This window comes from Zootoca vivipara, chromosome 16 (assembly GCF_965207765.1).
Source record: "Zootoca vivipara chromosome 16, rZooViv2.hap1.1, whole genome shotgun sequence".
NCBI classification, from domain to species: Eukaryota; Metazoa; Chordata; class Lepidosauria; order Squamata; family Lacertidae; genus Zootoca; species Zootoca vivipara.
Genome location: NC_142599.1, coordinates 34,991,811 through 35,018,280, shown reverse-complemented (window position 1 = coordinate 35,018,280; position 26,470 = coordinate 34,991,811). Strand labels below are relative to the sequence as shown.

The window sequence follows — 26,470 nt, the reverse complement described above, 5'->3', positions numbered from 1 at the left end:
TTCGGCTGGTACCGCCTCCTCAAAAAAAGGAACTTTATTTGATACGAAGAATAGAAAAAGTAGAAAAAACAACAGCCCCAACCCATAGTTCCCTCACAAGCCCCTCACCTTGAAACCAGGCCTGCTAACTCCTAAAAGCAGGCCCTTTGCCTGCGAACACCTCGTCAGCCGTGCAGAAGTGCACCGTCCCCTCACAAAAATACCCTGCTTCTCGTCCCAGCCCAGAGAACATCGTTCAAATAATACTTGATGTGGTTTGTCCAGTCCGTGTGTGCAGGATCTGTCATTTCAGTGCTTCGCACAACAGTCTTGTAAGGTGGACTGGCGTTCTGTTTCTCCCTATTGCAGATGGGGGGCCAAAGTATCTGAGGTACAGAGGCTGGGTGAAGACCACCGAGTCGACATCAGAACTGGAGGACGGCTCATGGTTTTAACCACTACGGCCCGTTAGCCTCCACGATCTGCTTTGCAAGTTTCCCCAAAGGCAATGGGGTTGGGCACTACTGGAAATAAGTTAGCTGCTGGGCCACAGCATGGGGACCGAGGAAATTCCCATCGGCCCCTGCAACGAGCATCGCCAGCCATCAGGGCCGATGGGGGCTGTCGAACCCTGATGCTCTAGGACCGCAACTCCCAGCAGCCCCAGTCAGCACAGCCAGTGGCCACGAACAATGGGAGCTGTCTTTCGACAAGGTGCTTGGATCTACAACTCCCAGCAGCCCCCACAGCCAGCAGGTCAGGGATGATGGGAGTTGTAGACCAACAACAGGTTCCCCCAGCCCTGCCTGCCTTAGCCCAACCCAGGAAGGGAAATTCGTACAGATGAGGAAAAGGCAGAAATGAGGATCTGCTGGTTGATTTCTTGGTGATCTGCAATAGATCAGTAAGGGCGGTGGATTCCCAGTGGCTTAACAGTAGCAAGATTGCAAACCGCCACCGAACAAAAATAAATTTCTACACGTACAGAGGTGTAAAGCAGGTAACCCTCAGGTGCTGGGCTCCCAACTCTCATTGGCCCCCAGGGGTCAAGGACAATCGGAGGCTGAATCTGGGCAGGAATACGTTCCCCATCTTCGTTTGCGTGGAGGGGCTGGGCTAGGAGGGGGTGTCAGGTCCTCGCTAAGGGGGCACACCACTAGCAGAGGCACAGCTAGGAGAGAAAATCCAGGGGTGTAGAAAGAGGCACGGCGGCCTTTTAAGGCTGAGGTGGAAACAAAGGAGGCTAGAGTCTTCAAACACACCCTGCAGCCTCAAGCTCAGAGCACTGGGGTTTGGGTACGTATCGGGAGAAGGGGGTGCAGGTTATAACCGGACGTGGCCAGCAGATATCCCCTCCCAGACACTGTGGGTCAGAGGGATGTATGACTTTGCAGCATCGTCCAGAAAGAAGAGCGGGTCTGATATCAGTGTCGGGTTGAAGCCTTCGTCTGCCAAGCGGACCTTCTTCTGCTTGAAGGTGTCTGTGATCTCCAAGCGTTCCTGGCAGGAAGGAGAGAGAAACGACAGAACTGAGGGGTCAGGACCTCGGGAGGTCATCCAGGCCACCCCGCTGTATGCAGGGACATTGTAGCTGCCAGCATCTCTAACGGATAGACGGCCTTCTGGGGGCCGCATAGCAACAGTGGGCAGGGCCAGAGGCAAAAGCTTAAATTGACTCCCGCCTGAAGAATGGGTAAGTAAGTTAACGGACAATGCAGAATTGGTAAAAATTAACAGCAAAATTAAGAGAATCCAACGACAAGTGTTTGAGGGAGAACGGATGCCTTTTTCTGATTTTTTAAAGATATATGGTAGGATGAAGTCGCGAGCAGGATTTCAGCTATGAGCGACAGAAGCATTTAGATTATAATATTGTGGCTGTGATTTGACAGACGGAAGATCAGGTGCAGCAGAACGGGAGAAACAGCAGCTCCAAGGAAAACGGGGTGGGAAGTCGACAAAAATAAGAGAAAAGACGGAATTGCGTTTTGACTGTATATGTTAAAAAGGTTGAAGCTTAATAAAATATAATTGGGGGAGAGGACTGACCCACACCCGCCCCTCTCTCTATCCTACATCCAGGCAAATGCGTAGCATGTCAGAGTTCAGAAACACCTTTCAGCCAGGGAACAATACCCAAGGAAGGTGTGAAGCTGGAGCAGCAAGGGGTGTGGTCTGAGGATAAGGGGTGCAGCCTGAGGTGAATCCCAAGGGGCCAGAGAGAGAGGCCTGGGGGGCCACAGGGCTGACGTCCACCTTTGGCATGCTTCAGGCATCTGGCGTGTCTTCCCTTAGCTTCCTACACTCCAGGCGAAGCACAACCAGAGGAGGCCTTGTCACATGTCTGTCATGCCATCTGGGAAACGTTCCCTCCAGGGGGGCACTGCAGAACCAGGGGGAACCCGCTCTAGTGGACAGCAGGAGCCACCCAGACTTTGGGGTGGTTAAGCTAAGTCTGGGCTTTTTCCCAGCTGAAAAGTCACACGCAGGGAAGTCTCAACAGGGCCTCTTTCTGCTACAGACCCAAGCGCTCAGACTACCAAGGGGCTGCGTTCTGCCACAATATCTTCCTCATCAGCCCTTCCCGGCCCCCAACACACACACACACACACCCTCTTTCCTGCATGGTTGTGGAAGAAGGGCAGGCTGCATGGGGGGGGGGGGCTCCTCATACCTGGATGCGCAGAAATCGAGGGCGGGCGAAGGGCGGGAGAAGCTCCACCACGTGTGTGTAGACCTGGGCACCGTCAAACTCCTGTCCCGGCTTCAGCACCACGGTGGCCATGCCCGCTCGGCCTTCGTGCCCTGGGGGAAAGCGGCAGGGAGAGGGGGAGATGAAGCCCAGGTCTCACTCTGGAATGCGCCACAAGCGTATATATACCCGTATGGGAACCTCTGGCGAGCAGGGGCCTAGTTAGACCCGCCAGAGCATCAGAATGGCCCACCCAGTCCAGCATCCTGTTCCCACAGTGGCCAACCAGATTCCTCCAGGAAGTCCCCAGGCAGGGTGCTTAAGGCATCGTTGTTTGTCTCCGGCATCTACTGTAAGTTTCCGGGCACAATTCAAAAGTGTTGGTGCTGACCTTTAAAGCCCTAAACGGCCTCAGTCCAGTATACCTGAAGGAGCGTCTCCACCCCCATCGTTCTGCCCGGACACTGAGGTCCAGCGCCGAAGGCCTTCTGGTGGTTCCCTCCCTGCGAGAAGCCAAGTTACAGGGAACCAGGCAGAGGGCCTTCTCAAAGAGAAAAACAACTACCAGATTTTTAGGAGACACCTGAAGGCAGCCCTGTTTAGGGAAGCTTTTAATGTTTAATAGATTATTGTATTTAAATTTTTTGTTGGGAGCCACCCAGAGTGGCTGGGGTATAAATAAATTATTATTATTATTATTATTATTATTATTATTTTCAGAGGTAGACTGCCTTAGGAAAGAGAGGTTCCTTTGTATATTAGAATTGTAGAGTTGTAAAGGACCACAAGGGTCATCTAGTCCAACCCCCTTCAGTCTTTTGCCCTAGGTGGGTCTCGAACCCATGACCCTGAGATTAAGAGTCCCATTCTGAACAATCACAGCTATCAGCATCAGAAGAGCCCTGCAGGATCAGGCCAAAGGCCCACGAAAGCCCACCATCTTGTTCCTGGCTATTGTTCCCAGAGTGGTTTGAACAATCCAGACCCCTTTCGTCGCAGGCAACTCTGGGAATTGTAGCTCGGCGAGGGGAACAGGGGTTTGCTAACAACTCTCAGCACCTTAAACAAACTACACTTCCCAAGATCCTTTGGGAGAAGCCATGATTGTTTAAAGTGGGGCCGTGGTGTGAATGAGGCTACAAGTACACACAAGTCTAAAACCATTTGGAAATGTCCAGCAATTGAAGAAACACTCTGGATAACTTCTGAAGGGTTTAGGAGGCAGGAGATCAAGCCATCATAGTGCTATAATTTTCAGAGTGGTTCAGCCATCAATCCCTCTTCCCAGGGAACTCTGGGAATTGTAGGCCTTTGAGAGAAATAGCCCCTTCAACAAACTACACTTCCCAGAATTCTTTGGGGGAAACCGTGGCACTTTGAAGTGGTATCTGTGGTAAAGTGGAATGTGTCCTTAGTCACGTCCATTAGCTTTGATGAGTCTACGCTGAGTAGGACGAGAAGGGGCAGGCTGACACCGTCTACCCAAATCCCAGCCCTCTTCTGTACAATGGTACCTTGGTTTGCCACCGCTTTGGATTACAAACGTTTTGGATTACAACCACGTCAAACCCGGAAGTGCGTGTCCCTTTTTTTGGATTACAACCAATTTGGGGGGGGGGGAAGCCCCATTGGCGAAAGCGTGCCTTGGGTTACAACCTGTTTTGGTTTGCAACCGGACCTCCGGAACAGATTATGGTTGTAAACCATACCACTGTAAAATGGTTCCTAGAATTTCATTATTTTTGTAGTTGGTTTTTATGCCTAATGTTTATTTTGATTACAGGACGCTCCATTGTAGCTGTTAATTGCGTTTTATAGAATGTGGATGTTCTCTGGTGGTTAAAAAAAATATGCTGTTTTGCTTAAGATGTTTTAACCTTAAGAGTTCTGGGTTGTTGTTTTTTTTAAAAAAGTGGTATACAAACTGTCCAAATAAAGAAGTAAAATAATAATTCGAAAAACACATTCTAGAGCCCCTCATTTAAAGAGTACCTGGAACCGTGACACCATAAACAGTGACCTCCAGCAAGCTGTCCAGGCTCCCCAGGATTTCACCTACTTCTGTCGTGGCCACATTCTCCCCTTTCCACCTAGGAAAAGACAGGGAGAAAATATAATTAAAGAGTTAAAGGGATGAGGAAGAATCTGGGGAATCTCAGGGCATAGTCCTGGGAGCAGAGGCTGGCAAGGTGGCTCTGTGCCCAGGCACAGGGAGGGGATAAAGCAAGCATTATAAAACGATCACAGAATTTGAAGGGACCCCCAAAGGTCATCTAGCCCAACCCCCTGCAAAGCAGGCATCACAGCTAAAATTAAAAACGATAATGATGAAAAAGGTGGACAAGATAGACTCCCAGACCCACAGAGTTGGAGGGCTATTGTTTTCCCCTGACTGTCAAGTCCAATTTACTGCTCAACACATGACATCCAGAGTTAGGAGATTGTTGGCTGTCCAGATTCTGCTCAAAATCCGCCAGCAAGTCGTAGCCCAACCACCTGCTGGGTCCTGTTTCTCTTGCTCTCAAAATGGGGGAACTTGGACTCCAACTCCCATCAGCCCCCAGGCAGCACAGCCAGTGGTTCATCAGGGGAGCTGGCTAGAGCGTGGTGCTGATAATGCCAAGGTTGCAGGTTCGATCCCCGTAAGGGACAGCTGTATATTCCTGCATTGCAAGGGGGTTGGGCTAGATTAGGCACCCCAAACTCGGCCCTCCAGATGTTTTGGGACTACAGTTCCCATCATCCCTGACCACTGTTAGCTAGGGATGATGGGAGTGGTAGTCCCAGAACATCTGGAGGGCCGAGTTTGGGGATGCCTGGACTAGATGATCCTTGGGGTCCCTTCCAACTCTATGATTCTATGAAAACACCCACAGGGCGTCACATCGGACACCTCTGCTTCCGGAGGCTCTTTCGTGGCTGTCCTTGTTTCCCCCTCCAGAAAGTTTTCTTTAGCAAAGAGCGCCCTCCTGTGACCAGCTCCGTTCTTCGACGTGTTGCAAATAGCGAGCCGGCTTTCGAAAGCGGCTTAACTTGAGAAATGTAGGTCAGGCCACAAGGGGGCGCTTTTGCATCAGAAGATAGGGCAGCGCGAGGATGCAAAGCAGCTGGATTTAAAATAAAAGGGGGAGAGAATCGGATGGGCAGGAGAATCCCAGCGCCGGCAAAGAAAGTGCTATGGGTGTTCTTAACGTTTCCCAATGGGTGGGTGGCAGGTGGGGTAGCTCAACGCAGGGGAAAATTCTCCCTCCAGCCAGCTTGGAGTGGAAGAGCAGGCCAGCTGGTAACTGGGGACAAAGGGGGAGTAAGGAAACAGATACCTAAAGAGAAACTGAGGCAGAGGGAAAGGAAAGGATGGAGACGTCTGGAAGGAAATTAAGGTAGAGAGGAGGAGAACAGAGAACTGGAGGCTCCTGCAGCTGGATCAGGCCAAAGTTCAGCATCCTGCCCTCACCGTAGCCTGGCCAGCCAGATACCTTTTTCTGGGAATCCCAGAACCAGGAATTGAGTGCAATGCTGCCCTCCACCTCTAGGGAAACTGAGGCATGGAGAGACTGAGGCATGGAGAAACTGAGGCATGGTATCCTGACTCAGGGAACAAGATTTCTGGGACAGTTTCCAGGTCAATCTGAAACTTGCTAAGTCATCCCAAGGGAGTGAAGTGTCTCCAGCCTCCTCACTTCCAACGCTACAGAACTCAAAAGCTCTCCTGCCCGTCTCTCCTTGACACCCTCTTTCCTCTTGGTGAAGTTTAAACTGTAAGCTCCTGCGGGCAGGGACCTGCGCTCTCTAAACCAGTGGTTCTCAAACATTTTTCTCCGGGCCACATTTTTGGAATAAAAACTTGCTCTTGCCACCCGCTTCAGATCCAGAGGAGTTCCTGACCCACAACTTCCAAGAGGAAAAGGAGGAGGAGGAAACTTACCGGAAGGTGTCTCCAGTGCGGTCCCAGAAACTGACGAAGCCTCGCTTGTCCTGCACCATCAGGTCGCCGGTGTTGAAATAGGTGTCTCTGTTGGCAAAGACCCCGTGGAGGAGCTTGGATTCCGACAGCTCGCGCCCTCCGGCGTAGCCCTGGAAAGGGGTCTGCGGAGTCACGGGAGAGATCAGAAGGCCGGGCTCCCCTGACCCAAAAACAGAGAGATGTACAGTCACCGACCTGGAAGCATGGGGGCGCCACGGTGGGACGGAAGGCGGCTCGGGGCGGGTCTCTTCCTGCCCCCGACTGAACGGACAACACCCTGCTCACCTCTCTTGACACGCTGGCACCGTCCTGCCTTGTCCCGGAGTGGAGCACCTTGAAGCACATCGTAACGGACCAGTTCGAAGGGGACAAACATCTGCAGAGAGCAGGTGTGCAAGTGAAGCATTTCAAAAAATACAATGAAATGGGTACGGGGGCTAAAGCAGGGGATTCAGCTCCGGCCATCACCCCTGGCCTTTAGAGACGATGGGAGTTGGGAGTCCAGCGATATAATAATAATAATAATAATAATAATAATAATAATAATAATATATTATTTATACCCCGCCCATCTGGCTGGGTTTCCCCAGCCACTCTGGGCGGCTTCCAACCGAATATTAAAAACAATACAGCATCAAACATTTAAAACTTCCCTAAACAGGGCCGCCTTCAGTTGTCTTCTGAAAGTAGAATAGTTACTTATTGCCTTGACGTCTGCTGGGAGGGCGTTCCACAGGGCGGGTGCCACTACCGAAAAGGCCCTCTGTCTGGTTCCCTGTAACCTCACTTCTCGCAATGAGGGAATCGCCAGAAGGCCCTCGGTGCTGGATCTCAGTGTCTGGGCTGAATTGTGGGGGTGGAGACGCTCCTTCAGGTATACAGGACCGAGGCCGTTTAGGGCTTTCAAGGTCAGTACCAACACAGGCTCCTACCTCCAGGCTCAACCCTACCTGGAGGTCCCTACAAAGCTTAGGACCGGGCTATCTGAAAGTCCCTATCCTCCCATACGGACCTGCCCAGGCTCTGAGATCTTCATGTTGAGGAAGGTAGGAGAGGATATATTGATTAAATATTATCTCTCCTCGCTCACACCAGCAGGTAAATAATGTTTAATTCCACCTGGGATCTTCAATAAGAATGGGCACTATTACTGAGTAACACCAACTCCCCCTGTGCTCTCAGAAGTGCCGGATTTACATATAAGCTAAACAAGCTATAGCTTAGGGCCCCACTCTCTTGGGGCCCCAAAAAAATTAAAAGGAAAAATAAACTGGAAATTAAAAGGAAAAATAAAATGTGTTTGCATTATTAAGTTTGTTATGAATAAAAACCCATTTTAAGTTAGCGCTTAATAATTATTTCACTATTAATATACTGGTACTTCTTAATTGTATTTCACTATTAATATACTTCTTCTTAATTGTATTTCACTATTAATATACTTCTTCTTAATAGTATTTCAGTTCAACAATTACCTTGATAAAATACATATTTTGTTATGTGCAAATAGCTTTAGATACCTATTAGGTCCATAATTTACCATATAGCATATACTGTATTCGACACAAAAAACAGCAACCATTTGTTGTTGACAAAGGACAGCTGGGCTTATAAAGGGCCCCATTACCTTCAGTAGCTTAGGGCCTCATCAAACCTAAATCTGGCCTCAGGTATCCTCTTTGCCACATCCTGATGCCCTGCACCTGCTCCATGAATGCCACCTGCTTCATCGCAGAGACCCTGTCAATGCTCACCTTATAGAGCCAAGAGGCGCGGCCCACGGCCCCCACAGCCCCCGTGTAGTTGAAGAGGCTGACGCTTCCTTCAGTCATGCCATAGGTCTCCACAATCGTCAGGTCCCCAAAGCGGCGCAGGAATTCACGCCAGACATCCGGGCGGAGGCCGCTGCCCACCGCCATGCGCAAGGTGTGCTCCCGGTCTCTGGGGCTCTGGGAGGAGGAGGAATAAGCAGAGAGCAAGGAGGAGAATTCAGCTGATGCTTGGAAATGGCTCCAGGGGCCACGAGAAATAGGATCAACAGATTTACCTGTTGATGGACGGCCGTCCTGCCTCGGCCCCAGACACACTGACCAGGTGCTTGGAAGCTGTGGCTGGATGGCTACGTGGGAGCCAGCTGAAGTTAAATCCTTCGAAGACAGAGGTCCTCTGGTTGGGTCGGGACCACATGGGGTTGGGGGGGCCAACTCCCGTCTTTTGCGGGGGCTCAACTAGTGCCAGTGCCTTCTGTCAAAAGTTTGGGTGTAACCTTCGATGCCTCCCTTTCTATGGAGGTGCAGGTTGCAGCCACAGCTAAGGTGGCATTTTTCCATCTCCGCCGTATCAAGCACTGTCGCCCTGGTCTGGCCACAGTGATCCATGCGATGGTCACCTCCAGGCTTGATTATTGTAACTCGCTTTACGCAGTGCTGCCCCTGAAGCTGCCCCAGAACCTCCAGCGGGTGCAGAATGCCGCGGCGAGGCTCCTTATGGGGTCCCTGCCGCGGGACCACATTCATCCAGTGCTTTACCAGCTGCACTGGCTCCCGGTGGAGTACAGGATCAGATTTAAGGTGCTGGTTTTGACCTTTAAAAAGCCCTATGCGGCTTAGGACCCTCGTACCTACAGGACCACCTCTCCTGGTATGCCCCGCGGAGGACCTTAAGGTCTACAAATAACAACATTTTGGAGATCCTGAGCCATAAGGTGGCTGGATTGGTCTCAACAAGGGCCAGGGCCTTTTCAGTATTGGCCCCGACTTGGTGGAACGCTCTCTCACAGGAGACCAGGGCCCTGTGGGATTTGACATCTTTCTGCAGGGCCTGCAAGACAGAGCTGTTCCGCTTGGCCTTTGGGCTGGACTCAGTCTGACCCCTATGTTTTCCCTCCCCTATGGTTTTGATTTGGGCCATTTTAAAATGAGGCTGCTTTTTTTAAAAAAATTAAATTTAAATCGTATTTTAACCCGCATTTTAATCAATTGTTTTTCTTTATTTTATGTCTTATTGTAATTTTATTGATGCCAGCTGCCCTGAGCCCGGTTCTCACTGGGAAGGGTGGGGTATAAATATATTATTATTATTATTATTATTATTATTATTATTATTATTATTATTATTATAAATAAAAAGTAGTTCAAGGGGTGCACAGGCATCTTAGCAGTTCCCACAGGAGGTGATGATGGCTCCTGATTTGGGTGGCTTTAGAAGACCATTAGACAAGCATGAAATAATCCTGGGGCCGATAGTTTGTTAAGGGTACTGAGAGTGGTTGGGGATGCTAACACACATAGAAGTCGCAAATGTTGCAGTTGTTGTATATGGGTTTATTATGATGATTGGCAGTTAAATGAAATTAATAAGATGTTGGAACGCAGATACAAAAAAACCCCATCAAACCATCAGATCTAGCACAACGGGGGGGGGCACACACCTAAATTACTGTATTTAATTCAGTAATTGAAGGATTGGCATTAGCAATTGTATTATAATTGTATTATAATTTGGTATTGTTATGATGAGGCTATCATTGGGTTGCAATTGAAAATTCATAAAAATTATTATCATGAGAGTTGTTGGGGCTACAATTCCCAGAGTGGTTTAACAATAAATCCTTCTTCCCAGGGAACTCTTGAAAGGTCCCCCCTTTTTTTTAAGTGTCACACCCTCTCTCTTCAGACTTGAGAGGAGTGGGATGCCTGCTTGCATGGCAATCCCTCCTGTCACCAGCAGAGGGCCTCCATCCCCCAGCACTCACCTGTGGCTGGTTGACCAGGTAGCGACACAGCTCTCCGATGTACTGGAAGATGGTGACGTTGTGGCGCCGGCAGTCAGGCCAGAACTGGCTGGCAGAGAATTTCTTCTTCAGAACGCAAGTGGCCCCTGGAAGGAGATGGGGTTCCTTGAGAAAAAGAGAATGGCTGGGAGCCACAAGATGCCCAAGCATAACTCACACCACCACCACTTATCATTCCTTTTTCTACATTTTATAGCAAGTTTCTAGTCCTTATTACTTATTGCATTTTTCTTCTTCTTTTTATTTCAAAGGAAGTTTCTAGCCCTCATTATTTATTGCATTTTCTTTTATTTCTAAATTCTAAATCAAGTTTCTGGTCAGTATTTATTGCATTTTCTTTTATTTTTCAACTCTAAATCACATTTCTGTCCATTGCTTGTTGCTTCATATTTTTAAAAAGCAGAGGTCTAGCCGTGGCTATTAGTCAGGACGGCAAAACAGAGCCTGCAAGTCCAAGGGCAGTCTACCTCTGAAGACCAGAATGCTGGGGTGGTGCTAAGGAACAGCGGAGGCCTATTGCCCCTGTGCCTTGCCTGGAGGGGCTTCCTTGGCTGTCCACAGTTGGAAGCAGCATGCTGGGCTAGACTGACCCTCGGCCAGATCCAGAAGAGCACTTCTTGTCCCCACTTAGTGTGGGGAGGGAAATAGCCTAGCTGGTGAAAGCAATGATGCCAGGGGGACTTTGAGCACCCAAAAATCTGGAGTCAAAGGAATGATTCTGTGTCGATTTGTTGAAGCTGCACAATTGCACCCAAGCAGCAGCAACTGGCCAGAAAATAAGCTGAAACTCGCAAATTGGGGGCAGTGCATCCTCTCTCTCTGATATCCTAACACTCGGGACTTGAAAGACTTCTCAGCCCAGGCTGAGTCTGGACAGTCCAGAAGTCAAGACTTTCAGCAGAAGCCAAGGAGGTCAGGACCACAGACAGCTCCCCGAGTGTCTATGTCAGAGGTCGGCAACCTCCGGCCCATGGGCCTGATCTGGCCCATGGAGGCCTTTTAACCGGCCCACGAGCCACCCGCTCACTGAGCTGCCCACTCGGCAAGTCCACCGCGCGCTGCGCTAAACCGACGCAGCGCAGCGCGGGGACTCGCCAAGTGGTGCCGGAAATGGCATCTGCGCACACCCAGATACCAGAAACCACCTCTGTGCATGCCCAGATGCCAAAAATCACTTCTGCGCAGGCGCGATTTTCAGCTTCCGGGCATGCGCAGAAGTGATTTCCGGCGCCATGGACATACGCAGACACAATTTCCGGCATTGCGCTGCGCATATCCAGCCCAGGGGCGATCGTCCGTGGGAATGATCCAGCCCACGGCTGGAAAACCTTGCCAACCCCTGGTCTACGTCTCTCCCTCCAGAGCTGAACGGTCAACCATAGATCAGGGACTTCTGCTCCATCATCTCGTGGAAAAGTATGCCTCAATAAAAGGAGGGTATCTTTATGCAGATTTTATAGATTTTAAGTCAGCTTTTGATCTTATACCCCGAGAAAGGCATTGGAAAAACCTAAGTGATACAAATAGAGAGAGATGTGTGTAGGTTCTTATTCATAATTTGCATGAAAACACACAGCTTAGGATCAGATGTGATCGGCAGGGACATTTAACTAAGCAAATCCAGATTCACACTGGAGTAAAGCAAGGCAGCATCCTTGCACTCCATCTTATTTAATTTTTATATTAACTCCCTAACTGAAAGTCCATCTGGCCAAAATTGGCAAATATGTCCCTTCCGGTTCTTCTCTATACTGATGATGCAGTTTTAATTTCTTTCTCCTGTGTGGGACTAAGACGATTATTAAGAACTTGAGCAGCCTAATCATTAACTATACGAAATCCAAACTAATGGTGTTTTCTAAGAAAAGAGAGAGAGACCTAAATGGCAGGTTGACAAGCAGCTCATTGAACAGATAACGTGTTTTTTTAAAAATATCTGGATGTAATTTTTCATGAAAAGGGTTTGTGGAATAATCAGATTAAAAATGCAGCTGGAAATGCTCAAAGGACCATCAAAGCAATCACAAGGTTCTGTTATGGGGAAGGAGGTCAATATATTCCAGCAGCCACACAGGTATTCGTAGCAAACGTTTTATCTCAAATGGCGTATGGCTCCCAGGTGTGAAATGATCAAAACACTGCCCCTTTTGGAATTCTACAAACAAAGTTCTTTCATCCTCTGCTTGGGGATTCCTTCCTGTGTGTCCAACATAGCAGTTTGCCTGGAGGTCGGACAAATCCCAGTTAGGTAAAGGGACCCCTGACCGTTAGTTCCAGTTGCGGATGACTCTGGGGTTGCGGCGCTCATCTCGCTTTACTGGCTGAGGGAGTTGGTGTACAGCTTCCAGGTCATGTGACCAGCACGACTAAGCCACTTCTGGTGAACCAGAGCAGCGCACGGAAACGCTGTTTACCTTCCCACCGGAGCGGTATCTATTTATCTACTTGCACTTTGACGTGCTTTCAAACTGCTAGGTTGGCAGGAACAGGGACTGAGCAACGGGAGCTCACTCCGTCGTGGGGATTCGAACCACTGACCTTCTAATCAGCAAGTCCTAGGTTTAACCCACAGCACCACCCACATCCCAGTTAAATGGCGGGCCCGCTACAGCACCACCTGGGTGCATCTTCTTGGAGGAACTGACATATTGTTTGTTTTTAAAGGGGCCTTGCCCAACTCTCCAACCGCTGGAGGGGTTGGAGAGGTGACTGAGGTCTTGAGACCTCTGGACCCAAGATACTCAAAATGGGAAAGGACACAGGAGGGGTGGGGGTGGTTCCTCTCTTGAGTGGGGCAGCCTCCCCGCCAGTGCCTTCCTTGGGGCAGCTGACCCACATGCCCAGCATTTGCAACCACAAGCTAGCTTCCTCCCACCCACCCCCAAAAGCCACTCCACCTGTTCCACTCCACCAAACCCCTGAACCTACCGAGGCCGAGAGTGCCGATGACCCCCAGAAGACTCCCCGCCATGTGGTAGAGGGGCAAGGCCACATAGATCACGTCCGAACTGGATGCCCCCACCAGCTGGTAGAAACCCAAGCACATGATGGATTTGAGGTGGCTGATGCGAGCCGCCTTGGGGAGTCCTGGAACAGAGAGGAGGGAAGGAGGAAGGAAGGAAGGAAGGAAGGAAGGAAGGAAGGAAGGAAGGAAGGAAGGAAGGAAGGAAGGAAGGAAGGAAGAGTTCAGTTGTTTCCTCTCCCTTTTTGTCAATTCTGTCCCCCACTCCAATATTTCAGAGCCAGAAATTTCAGAAATACAGTAGTACCTCTGTTTAAGAACAGCCCTGTTTACAAACTATTCGGTATACGAACTCCGCAAAACTGTGTTCCAGTTAGCGAACTTTACCTCAGTCTATGAACGGTAGCCGAACAGTGGAAGGGCACCGGTGGCAGGAGGCCTCATTAGGGAAAGCGCGCCTCGGTTTAAGAATGGCTTTGGTTTAAGAACGGACTTCCAGAACGGATTAAGTGCGTAAACCGAGGTACCACTGTACATCATCATCATCATCATCATCATCATTTTTATTGCTATCACTATTATTATTATTGGGGTGATCCTCTTTTGCATATCTGGATAAGTATGCTATAATAAGTGTGGCAGCGTGAAATGTTTCTGGTCAACCACTCCCTTTTGCTGAATATTCCCTTCCACAACCCTCCTCCCCTTGATTTTTCATCTTTTCCTTTTGGTGGTCAACATTTTCTTCAATTACAGGTAACTTGCAACTTACACACATTTAACTTGCGCACATTCAGCTTTATACATGCTTGGCAATTTTTGAAAACCTAGAAAGGGGGTGGACATCTGGGGGGGGGGAGAGAGAGACTTCTCACCCTATGCACTTTGACCATATGCGATTTTGGATTTAGGCACTATCCTCAGAAGGAGAGTCGCCTGTATTTCAGAAACAGAAGCTCCAGAAGTTCCACATTGTAACTGTTATTATTATATAATATTATTTGGTGTAGTGGTCCTCTTTTGCATACTTGGATAAGTATGTTATAAGTGGGGTGCTGCAATGAAAAGTTGCAGCGTAACATGTTCCTGGTCAGTGCTCCAAGGCAGACAGACTACCCTTTCGCCGGATGCTCCCTTCCATGACCCTGCTACCCTGATTTCCCCTTTTTCTCTGACATCCAGGCAGCATTCCACGGCCCATGAGTACGCTCTGTCCCCATTGGGATTTCCCTATTTTTCTGGCGGGGATAATTCTGCAAACCTTGGGGTTCCCTCAAACCCGCTGGGACCTCCCAGCTCATCCTGATGGATGGTGCTGTTCTGCCTATATACGAATCCATATGAGAACAAGTTCGCTGTTAGTACAGAAGCAAATGGATCTGCTGCTGGGGGAAACATTTGCTTTGCATTCCAAAGGTCCCAGGTTCGTTCCCCGGCATCTCCAAGTAGAGTTGGGACTGTTCCATATCTGAAATCCCAGACAGCCGCTGCCAGTAAGAATAGACAATACTGAGCTAGGCAGACCGAAGTGGTACAGTCCGGCACTTAATTTCTGAACCGCACCACTTCTGCATGTGTGTGCTTGGGGCTGGAGACGCCATTAGTTTCAGCGCTCCTCCACTGGACAGATGGGGAATAAATTCCTTATGGGCAAATAATAATAATAATAATAATAATAATAATAATAATAATAATAATAATATTTGTACCCCGCTCATCTGGCTGGGCTTCCCCAGCCACTCTGGGCGGCTTCCAACAAAAATTTAAAATACATTAAAATATCACACATTAAAAACTTCCCTGAATGCATTGATTACTATTTACTTATTGTGTTTATATCCCACCGTTTTCTCCAAGGAGCTCAAGGTATTTGGTTCTTCCCTTCCTGAATTCCCACAACAACCCTGTGAGGTTGGTTGGGCTGAGAGGCCGTGACTGGACCCAGGTCACACCCGGTGAGCTTCATGGCGGAGTGGTGGATTCGAACCCTGGCTCCTAGTCTGACACTTTGGCCACTACATCAGAGAAGCCTAGGTTTCTGCCGACTGTAGAAAACTGCCCAGGTTTCGGGAGGACTATACCTGTGGTCCCCGAGGTGAAGATGTAGAGGCAGGTATCCGACAAGTTGCCGGGAGTGGACAGTTCAAAGGGGACGGGCTCCTCCGACGCTTTCTCCAAGAGATCCTGGAGCCCAGTCACTGCGGGAGGATACGGCCCCTTCCCCAACACCCAGACCGCGACGCCCATTTCCTCCAAATCGGAAAGGATGGGCTCCACAGCTTCAAAAAGCTCTGCAAAGAGACAGAAAGATGCAAGTAAGCATCAGTATACAATGTTGGCTGACCAGGAATCGCTAACTCAGCTAAGGCTGCAGCCTTCTCCATACACACATTTAGGCGCTACAATACCACTTTAAACACTCCTGGCTCCCTCCCCCCCCAAAAAAATAATAATTCTGGGAGCTGTAGTTTGTTATGGGTGCTGAGTGGTGTTAGGAGACTATCTGTGGCAAATATCCAGTTCCCCTCGCGGAACTTCAACTCCCAGAGTTCCCTGGGAAGAAGGGCTGGTTGTTCAGCAGGAAACTGTTGCTCTGTGAGGAGAAGGCGGTGGGGGGGTGTCTCTCACGACTCTCAGCACCCCCCACAAACTATACTTCCCAGAATTATTGAGGGGGGGAGCATTGTTGGGGAAACCGACATGGAAATTGCAGGTAGAAAGAGGCCTGGGGAAATACGGTAATTTTTAAAGAGTCTGGGGCGACTTTATAGATTATTCAAATAATGAGGTATATGGCAGAACGGTACCTATGGTCTACACAGCACAGTTTGGCATGCGTAAAGCACACATTTGGCAGGCGTAAAGTATTTGTCGTTCTCCCCTCCCGCCTTTGTATAAACCCTGCAGAACGACACCGCTGCGAATACAATATATCTTTTCATTTGTGGAAAACAGTCCAAGCGATAAAGGTAGCCTTCCGTGTTTGTTAAGATTGCGATGATTGTAGCATTTCCACTTCCGACGAGGTTCTGCAGTGTATTGGGAGATGACTCTCTGATTGCATGTAGTTGTTTTGATTTTTAATATTTATTTATTGATTTTTAAAAAAGAGGAACCGATTTGCATGCATGCCCAAGGTCCCGGGTTCAATCAACCAGCATCTCCAAGTAGCGTTGGGTAGTGTCTCCTGCCAGCAGAGCCGCTGCCAGTCAGTGCAGGCAATATTGGCTCAGCAGAAGGCAGCGTTCTATAAGGCCATCTAACCTCAGTTTCCCCACGGGGCTAAGAGGGAGCGAGGGCAATCTGGGCTGGCTTCCGTGGTCCCTCTCCAACCTCCCTTGCTAGCCGGAGGACGCAGCCATTAGTCACGCACGGGGAAGGTCCATTCGCCGGCCTTTTGTCTCCGCTGCCACCCCTGCCCCCACCCCAATGATGACGACAGCCCTCCGCAAATTGAATCAACCCGGCAGGCAGCAGCAGCAGCGATGCGTTAATCACCACAAAGGCCTCCCAGTTCCCTGCGATGTGGGGGCCAGGCTTTGCTTCAGGTTGGGGTATTAATTAGTGGTTCAAAAACCGCTCACAGGAGGCCTTGGGAGTCTTGCCACGCTGCAGAAGTAAAGGACCAACAAACGAGGAAGTGGTTTGTTGTTTTCAATCCCCTTATTATCCCTCGAGAGCACATTTTAAGCATGCAAAAGAGCAGGCCAAACAGGACCCATCCTGCTCTCACAGATAACACCTTCTGGGAAGCCCACAAGGAAGACCTGAGTGCAACAGTAACTCTCCCCAGCTACTCGTATTAAGGTAGACTTCCTCGGAAGCTGGAGGTTCTAGACCAGGTTTCCTCAACCTTGGCCCTCCCGGTGTTTTTGGCCTACAACTCCCATGATCCCTAGCTAGCAGGACCAGTGGCCAGGGATGATGGGAATTGTAGTCTCAAAACATCTGGAGGGCCAAGGTTGAGGAAGCCTGTTCTAGACAACCAGTATGCCTCTGGCGGGGCCTCCCTTCCATGAATTTGACTACAGTAGTCATCTTTTAAAGCCACCCTGAGCCGGTTTTCAGCACCTTCAGAAGAGCACAAAGGGGGCATATCCAGTTGTTGTTGTTGTTGTTGTTGTTGTTGTTGTTGTTGTTGTTGTTGTTGTTGTTGTTGTTGTTATTTCTTGAATTTATATACCGCCCCATATCCGGGGGACTCAGGGCGGTTCACAGAATAAACTCAAGATATAAAGCCACAAAATACCTGCAATATAGCTCAGTCGGTAGAGCATGAGACTCTTAATCTCAGGGTCGTGGATTTGAGCCCCACGTTGGGCCAAAGATTCCTGCTTTGGAGGGGGTTGGACTAGGTGACCTTCGTGGTTTCTTCCGACTCTGTGATTCTATTATCCTGTTTTCACAGTGGCCAACCAGGTGCCCTAATGGGAAACCCATGAGCAGGACCCGAGTTCAAAAGCAACTTGTGGTTCCCAGCAGCATCTGTGGCAAATATTCTCCCTTCTGCACCCATTCTGGTCCATTTCAGCTACACCAAAAGAGGCCCCATAAGCCGATTTGCCTTACTCCAACGCAGCCCGTTTATTAAAATCGGAATAAAAGGCATGTTTCTATGATTGCAACATCCTTCGGAGATAGGCCGAACTTGAATACCACACTGGAAGGCCACAACTCCCCACTCCCTATCTCAAACCGATACCTTTATCTCTCCCGTTATAAAAAGAAAACCTTGAGTTAGCCTGACTCAATCAGTCTCTCCTTGTTAAGCAAGGAGTTCACAGCGAAGGCTATTTTTGACATGGATGCTTTACGTATGTTCAGATGCAAGCCAAACACATTCTCATATAATTTAGGTCTGTGTAACATCTATCATTCTAACATTCTATCAATCTAACATTCCATCAACAACCTCAGATATGCAGATGACACAACCTTGATGGCAGAAAGAGAGGAGGAATTAAAGAACCTTTTAATGAGGGTAAAAGAGCGCAAAATATGGTCTGAAGCTCAACATCAAAAAAACCAAGATCGTGGCCACTGGTCCCATCACCTCCTGGCAAATAGAAGGGGAAGAAATGGAGACAGTGAGAGATTTTGCTTTCTTTGGTTCCATGATCACTGCAGATGGTGACAGCAGTCACGAAATTAAAAGACTCCTGCTTCTTGGGAGAAAAGCAATGGCAAACCTAGACAGCATCCTAAAAAGCAGAGACATCACCTTGCAGACAAAGGTCCATATAGTTAAAGCTATGGTTTTCCCAGTAGTGATGTATGGAAGTGAGAGCTGGACCATAAAGAAGGCTGATCGCCGAAGAATGGATGCTTTTGAATTATGGTGCTGGAGGAGACTCTTGAGAGTCCCATGGACTGCAAGAAGATCAAACCTATCCATTCTGAAGGAAATCAGCCCTGAGTGCTCACTGGAAGGACAGACCCTGAAGCTGAGGCTCCAATACTTTGGCCACCTCCTGAGAAGAGAAGACTCCCTGGAAAAGACCCTGATGTTGGGAAAGATTGAGGGCACTAGGAGAAGGGGACGGCAGAGGACAAGATGGTTGGACAGTGTTCTCGAAGCTATGAACATGAGTTTGACCAAACTGCGGGAGGCAGTGGAAGACAGGAGTGCCTGGCGTGCTATGGTCCATGGGGTCGGACACAACTAAACAACTAAACAACAACAACAAATCCAATTTTATGTACATATAATCCAATCTCAGAGTAGACCCATTGAAATTAATCAATATATTTGACTTGGATGAATTCAGCAGGTTGAATCTGAGTAGAACTCAGTTGGGAAACAACTCTTGGAAGGGTTAGGGTTAAGCGATAATTTCCATCAGGCTGTGCCCCTCAACTCTGATCAGCAGCCATTCCATCAGGCTATATAGGAGAGGAAGACCAGCAACTTTTGGTTCCTCCTTTCCTTGAATGGTTTTTTCTTCCCCATTTCAGCTATTCATGACAAGAACACAGCTAAGAAACTAGGTCTGAGATTTCTTTTTTCATTCCCCCTCCCAAACCCTTTTTCTTTTTGTGCCGTGGCTCTTGGTGTGTAAACCCGAGGGCCGGAACTGTCTTATCACTGACTTTTGCAAGCTGCTCTCGGAGGATACAAACACTGTAAATACAGAGCCCTGCTAGATAAAGATAAAAAGTCCACGGAGTCATGCACCCCCCCCAAATCTCTGGCCAGATGCTCCAAGGAACCCCACAAATAGGGTGTGGAGGCGTTTTGATAGCTGAAAGGTATTTCTGGTGACCCGCCTTTAAAACTGCAAATTAACCCCACTTTTGTTGATTCAACTTGCCCTGGGATGAAGGGTAAAAAAACAATTATAATGATAATTACAATATACAGTAAAAGTAATAAAAATAATAATATGCTTTCCTGCCCTCTGCCCTCCAGTGTCTGGTACTCAAAGGTACACTGCTTCTGAACGTGGAGGCTCCACTCTTCTCAGCCATCATGTTGGCTAGCTGCTTGTATCTAATCCATTATCAGTGATGCCTCGCTGGATCAGAGCAAAGACCCATCTAGCCCAGCCTCCTGACTCCAACAGTGAGCAGCAGCCAGAAAGCCTAGAAGCGCAGTCCTCCCTTGTTGTGTGGTGTTCCTGGTATCTGGCATTCAGAGATAAACTGTGTCTGAACAGGGAGGCTCCATTCTTAATGGCGATGGCTGCTTGTGTAAGAAAAGCCCTGCCTTGCCCAGTCCAGCCTCTTGTCTCACACAGTGATCAGCCAGATGCCCTAATGGGAAGCCCACAAAAAGGGCACTTGGGCAATGGAGTCGCTCCTCTTGTTTGCACACACACACCCCGGCACGGCCAACAACTGGTATTCTAAGGTAGACGTCCTCTGCATCTGGAAGTTCTCTTTAGCTTACAATTCTGTATGGAATGTTTATCAATATATTTCCTTAGCAGATGATCAGAAAGAATCACTAAATATGCTCACTATTTGTGTGCACTTTTTAAAATAATAATAATAATAATAATAATAATAATAATAATAATAATAATGGCACCCATCTTCTAAAGCAGATATTATTATCATTACCTTTGTAAGTACTGTAGTACTATTTTATTTGTACCCCAACCATCTAACTGAGTAGCTCCAGCCACTCTGGGCGGCTTCCAACATATATAAAAACATAATAAAATGTTAAACATGTAAAAACTTCCGTATACAAAGCTGCCTTCAGATGCCATCCAAAGGTTGTACAGTGGAACCTCGGTTCTTGAACTTAATCTGTTCCTGGAGTCTGTTCGACTCCCAAAACCATTCGAAATTGAAGGTGCGGCTTCTTGCACTCAAGCGGAAGCCGCCGCGCCGGACGTTTGGCTTCCAAAAAACTTTCGAAAACCAGTACACTTACCTCCGGGTATTCAGGAGCCGATTTGTTCGTCAACTAAGCTGTTTGAGAACCAAGGTTCCACTGTATTGTTACTTATCTACTTGACATCAGATGGGAGGGCATTCGAAAGGGTGGGCGCCACTACCAAGAAGGCCCTCAGTAGGACCTGACATGGGGGACCTGTGGCCCTCCAGGGGCCGTTGGACTCCAAGTCCCATCAGCCATCATGGCCAACCATAAGGCATGATGGGAGTTGGAGTCCAGCAACATCGGGGAGGCGACAGGTTCTCCTAGACACATGTCCCAGCCAATCAGGGATCACGTTAAAAAAATTGACTCGTCTTTTCATTCAACATGCTAGCATTAGAGAAGAGAGCTGTGCACCTAGCACTCTACAGAAAAGCAAAGGGTGACAATAAAATTCTCCTTGCTACAGGGCAGAATGTTGCCAAACTGGTTGCATTGCACCCTGAGTTTGCGGGGGGTGGGAAGGTGACACAGCCGCTCAGGACTGATTTAGCTGTATTCCTGAATAATCAGCACATTCTATCACCCTTAGCAATGGAAAGACCGGTGAAACAGCCACCCGTCGATGAGGCTGCCTCTTGCAGCTCTGTGTGAGTCCCTGCACTGGGCTCGCCTCCTTGAATCAGGCCCTATCAGGGACGGCTAATGCTGCCACATCTCTGCAGCGTTCCAGCCATTCCAAATTCAGAGACGCAACACAATGGCCTGCTGCCAGAGGAGGCTGGCTAGGCTATCTCTGTGTGAGTTGCTGCTCACCTTCCTCCAAACAGTATCTACGGGTGGAGGAGAAAAACAGGAGGTAATTGCGCTCTCTCTGTATACACAGTTAGAATATTCCCTCATTCTTAAAGCAAGAGCCAAGAAATGGTACTAGCTCTCCAAAGAGGGTGCCTGCCACATCTCTGTAAGAGTAGCTGCTCTGGGCTCATTTCCTTTCAGTGTGTATGTGTGCAATTCTGAAACCGATGCGATTGGAACACTTCAGACAATTCCAAACACAGAAACACAGGATTTAAACGTTTTTGTATTGCTATGTTGTGAACCGCCCTGCAATCTTTGGATGAAGGGTGGAATAGAAATTGAATAGGTAAATAATCAGGATTCGTTCCCGGAAGTAGCTGCCCACTGCACCTCTGGTTACTAGGGTGGGCTTTGAACCAGGAGGCGCAACCCATAGCAAGCCCAAAACCAGGTTACAACCCACTAACAAGCCAGCCAGCCAATGTTTACTGTGACCCTGCACAAACATGCAGAGAAGGCGATCCCTGCTATTCTCAATGAGGAAGGAGCGTGGCACAACGGTGGATCAGCTGCCCTGCATGCAGAATGATCCCCAGCATCTCCAGGTGGGGCTACGAAAGACTCCTCTCTGGAGAGCTGTTGCCAATTGGTGCAGACGACGCTGCTGGATCAGGCCAATGGCTCATCTAGGCCTGCATCTGGTTATCACAGGGGCCCACAAGATGCCTATGGGAAACCAGCAAGCGGGACCCAAACCCAGGAGCCCTCTCCCCTCCTGCGTTTTCCAGCCAACTGGCATTCAGAAGCTTTGCGTCCTCCAACTGTGGAGGCACAGCAGAGCCAATGTGGCTGGTAGTCATTCTTAGTCCTCTCCTCCATGAATCCAATTTCCTTTTAAAGCCCTTCAAGTTTATGGCCATCACTGCCTCCTGTGGCAGAGAGTTCCATAGTTTAACCATGCACTGCTTGAAAGAGGACTTCCTTTTATCTGTCCTGAAACTTGCAACATTTGGCTTCGTTGGATGCCTGAGAGTTCTAATACTAGGGAGAGGAACAAAGCCTTTTCCTCTATCGTTCTCTCTATGCAGTGCATAATTGCATAAACTTCCATCACGGTGCAGCGATAAAACCGCTCTTGCATTTGCAAAGCTAGGGTCTGGTACGAATTGGATGGGGCCCCTGCGTTGACATTTCTGCATTGCAGGAGGGAGGTTGCACTAGATCAGGGTCCCCAGCTGTTGTTGGACTACAGTTCCCATCCTCCCTGACCACAGGTCCTGCTAGCTAGGGATGATGGGAGTTGTAGTCCAACAACAGCTGGGGACACCAAGTTTGGGAAACTGTGGACCAGAGGACCCTTGAGGGTCCCTTCCAACTCTACGATTCAATGAGAAGACCCAAACACCCCAACCTTTCTCCATAGGGGAGTCACTCCCTCCCCTTGAACCCCTCCAGACGACAGCCGGAAAGCTGCTGCCAGTCGGTGTCTACAGTACTGAGCTAGGTGGACCACAATGGGTCTGATTCGGTCTAAGGCAGCTTCCTACGTTCCCATGGAGCAGCGGTCTGATTTGGGAAGAGAGTGCTTAGCCCTACCTTCCCTAATAGGGGTTTACTCCCAAGTAACGCGAGCCTTGGATCCCAGCCTCTGCAGACCCCCCCCCCCAAAGTTCGCCGTCCCTTTTCAGACCCGAAAGAACAAATCGCGATGGGGTAGGGGGTGGGGACTCACCGTGCGCCACCAGGACCGCCCTGGCGCCGCAAGTGCGCACGCAGTGGAGCAGCGCCCCTCGTCGGAGCGCGGTGCCCAGGAAAGCCGGCACGACGCCCAGCTTGGCCAGGCCGATCCAGGCCCAGATGAAGGTGGGTTCGTTGCCCACCAAGAGCGCCACCGTCTGGCCGGGCAGGAGCGGCGGCTGCCCGTCGGGCAAGCGCAGCAGCGCGTTGGCCACGCGGTTGCTCTGGCGCTCGGCTTGGCCGTAGGTGAAGCTGCGCTCCTCGAAGCGCATGAAGACGCGCTCGCCCCGCGCTCGGCACAGGCGTCCGAAGCGCTGCGCCAGGCTCAGCGCGCCCGTCTTGCCTTGCAGGAGCCGGCGGCGGCAGCGCCAGGCGCGCACCAGGAAGGCCAAGTCGGCCAAGGCGAGCGGCCGCAGACGGCCGGGCAGCACGGCTAGCAGCAGCCCAAGCAAGCCGGCGGCGGCCAGCGCCAGCGCCGGGGTGACCCACATCGTGGCGCGCCGGAGGAGGATGGAGACGACGGGGAGGACGGCGCGGCGGCTGCGATCGCGGGAGCTAAAAGAGGGGAGAGCTGCGGGAGGAGGAAGGAGGCGGGCCAGGGCGGACCGCCGAAGGAGCCACTGCCGCCAGCCAGCCCCGCCTCCGCTGCGAGGCCCAGGGAAGGAGGGGCGCCAGCCGCCCCTCTCCAGGCGCCCTCGGCGGCCGGAGGTGGAAGCAGCCCGAGGAGAGAGCTAGGAAGCGGGCCAGGCGGAGTTGGAAGCCATCCGGGCTCTCGGGGAAGAAAGGGGCCTCTCATAGCAGTGGCTGCTGCTGCTGGGGAAGGTGAACGGGAGGGCTGGCTGTCGGGGCTCCTCGAGGGACCTGGCGGGGCCTTTTGGAGGGCTGATCCGGCAGGGCGCGCGCCGGGCAGAGGGGAGCCTCCGAGGAGGGCTCCGCTTTCCATGCCACAAGCTGCCTGGTGTTGTGGTGGGATCCGTCGGGGGTGCCCGCACCATAGCTGCCAAGTTTTCCCTTTTCTCGCGAGGAAGCCTATTCAGCATAAGGGAAAATCCCTTTAAAAAAGGGATGACTTGGCAGCTATGGCCCGCACTCCGCTTTTTGGACGCGGAGCATCATCCGCCAGAGACCATCAGGCACACGTGTCGGATAGATTTCATGGAGGTGGGCGGGTCCGTCTAGAGCCAGTTGGGCTAAATGATGGCTAAATGGAGCCTCTCGCCTCATGGGCAGTCTACCTCCATGGTTTAATCTCCAGGTTTGACTGAGAGACCCCTGTCTGAAAACCTGGAGATCCTCTTGCAGTCAGGGTTTCCCAAACCTGGGTCTCCAGCTGTTTTGGGATGACGACTCCCAGCATCCCTAGCTAGCAGGACCAGTGGTCAGGGATGATGGGAATTGTAGTCCCAAAACAGCTGGGAGACCCACGTTTGGAAAACTGGTGTAGGCAATACTGAGCTTAAATGGACCAAAATGCAACTTCTTTAGTTGCATTTAAAGCAGCTTTCATAACAACCATGAGACGCGGGAACTTGCTTTTTAGAGGAAGGGCTGTCGCTCATTGGCAGGGCATCTGCCTTGCATGCGGAAGGTTTTGGGTTCAATGCCAGCATCTCCCAGTAGGGCTGGGAGAGACCCCGTCTGAAATCTCAAAGAGCTGCTGCCAGTCAGTGTAGACAATACTGAGCTAGATGGACCAACGGTGTGACTTCCATGTTGAGTTGGAAGCAGAACGTTGGACTAGGTGGACCTTTGAAGAACAGGCCTCCTCTTCTCTCCTCAAAACCACTTGCCATTTATAGTTAATGCTGTAAATGCTCAGTTTTTTAGGAAGTATTCTCTGAGTCACTGCTTGCTGTCCGCAAACAATAAATTGCTTTACTTTTCTCTATTGCTGCATGGTGAAGTTTCCTTCAGCCTGGGAGTCCCATTCTGGGCTGCTACAATAGACAGCAGCTCCTAGCCAGCACACCTAGTGGTCAGGAACGGGCTCCTTTGGGAGGAGGGGTTGGATATAAATTTATTTTAAAAAAATACCTAGCAACATCTGGAGGGCCGCGATATTTCCCCCATCCCCTGGCTTTGGAGAATTCAAAGCACTTCTGTGCATCAGTTCAGCAGGTCTTACAATGACCCTGTAAGGTAGGCCGACGGTACCCAACATCCGTGGGAGAAGAGAGAAATTGGGTGCTACCTTGCGGCTCCAGGCAAAACAACCCAACCCTGGGTTTAAGGTGGAATTAAGCCTCGGGTTTCCACGCTAGACATTGCGGGGAGGCAAATGTCAACATTCGCTCCTGAGGGCAGCCCTGTAAAAACTTTCAAGTGGCAATTTATTTTAAAGGAGGCAGGGAGGGTGCATGCGAGAGTGATCTAGGGCACCCTTCCCCGATCTCCAGATGTTTGGGGCTACAGCTGCTGTAATTCCTGGCCATTAGCAGCACTGGCTGGCGCCAACGGGGAGCATAATCCAACACATATGGAGGGCACTCGGTTATGGGAAGTGGCGCCAGGGCGTTACACAAACCCATAGCTATTTGCTTGAACAACATACGGAAGCTCGCCTCTTTTGTATCCTGAGTCAGACGGAGGCTCTGGTGCTGAGCTATGAGCCTTTGCTTAAAAGATCCAGCAAGCTCGCAGTCCTCGTGAATTGTTGTTCGCATCCGTCTGTCGAGGGACAATGGAGTGTGCCTCCAGGGGTGAAGTCAAACCGCTGGAGAATCTTGGCCTGCTGTGGCTGCAGAGACCAGTAACTCGGAACTGCTGCCTCCTGCGTTGTTTTTGCTGCATTAGTAGCACTGAAGTGACCTCCCCGAGGTCCTTTGTCTGGAGGTCCTGGGCTGCCCAAACGACAAGAACCCCCCCACACACACCCTCAGCCTCACTGATGTGGTCCAAAGGAAAGCAGAGCAAGACATTTGAGCACCAGCTTGGCTGCAGGAGTTGCCGAAAGGAGGCGTACAAGACGCCACCCAACAGCCTTAGGGACTCCACTCCGGATTTGTGTAGGGTTTTCTCCTGAGCCTTTTCTTCTCCTGGAAATATCCCGCAAGGCAACGGAGGTTTATGATCAGAGTTTTCCTTCTCCTGGATGGGCTACTTTCCCAGGTCGGCGAGCCCCTTCTGCCCCTCACTTCCCTCTGCAGCACGTGCAAAAACCGCCTTCTCGACCGGTTGGTCCCACCATTGGTCTGCAAGCCCCTAACTCACTGAGG

The 26,470-nt window shown here is 50.0% G+C and overlaps 1 protein-coding gene across 1 annotated transcript; it reads right to left on the bottom strand.

The window, feature by feature from the left end:
* SLC27A3 (solute carrier family 27 member 3) lies at window positions 1–25,136 on the bottom strand. Its single transcript, XM_035098888.3, has 10 exons — window positions 23,251–25,136; window positions 15,472–15,681; window positions 13,357–13,515; window positions 10,390–10,514; window positions 8,390–8,584; window positions 6,921–7,011; window positions 6,597–6,795; window positions 4,664–4,761; window positions 2,654–2,784; window positions 1–1,479 (listed from the first exon to the last, which is right to left on the bottom strand). Exons 1-10 carry the CDS (start codon window positions 23,744–23,746, stop codon window positions 1,303–1,305), a joined length of 1,881 nt encoding a protein of 626 aa, XP_034954779.1. The 5' UTR covers window positions 23,747–25,136; the 3' UTR covers window positions 1–1,302.
* Between the last annotated feature and the right edge of the window lie 1,334 nt (window positions 25,137–26,470).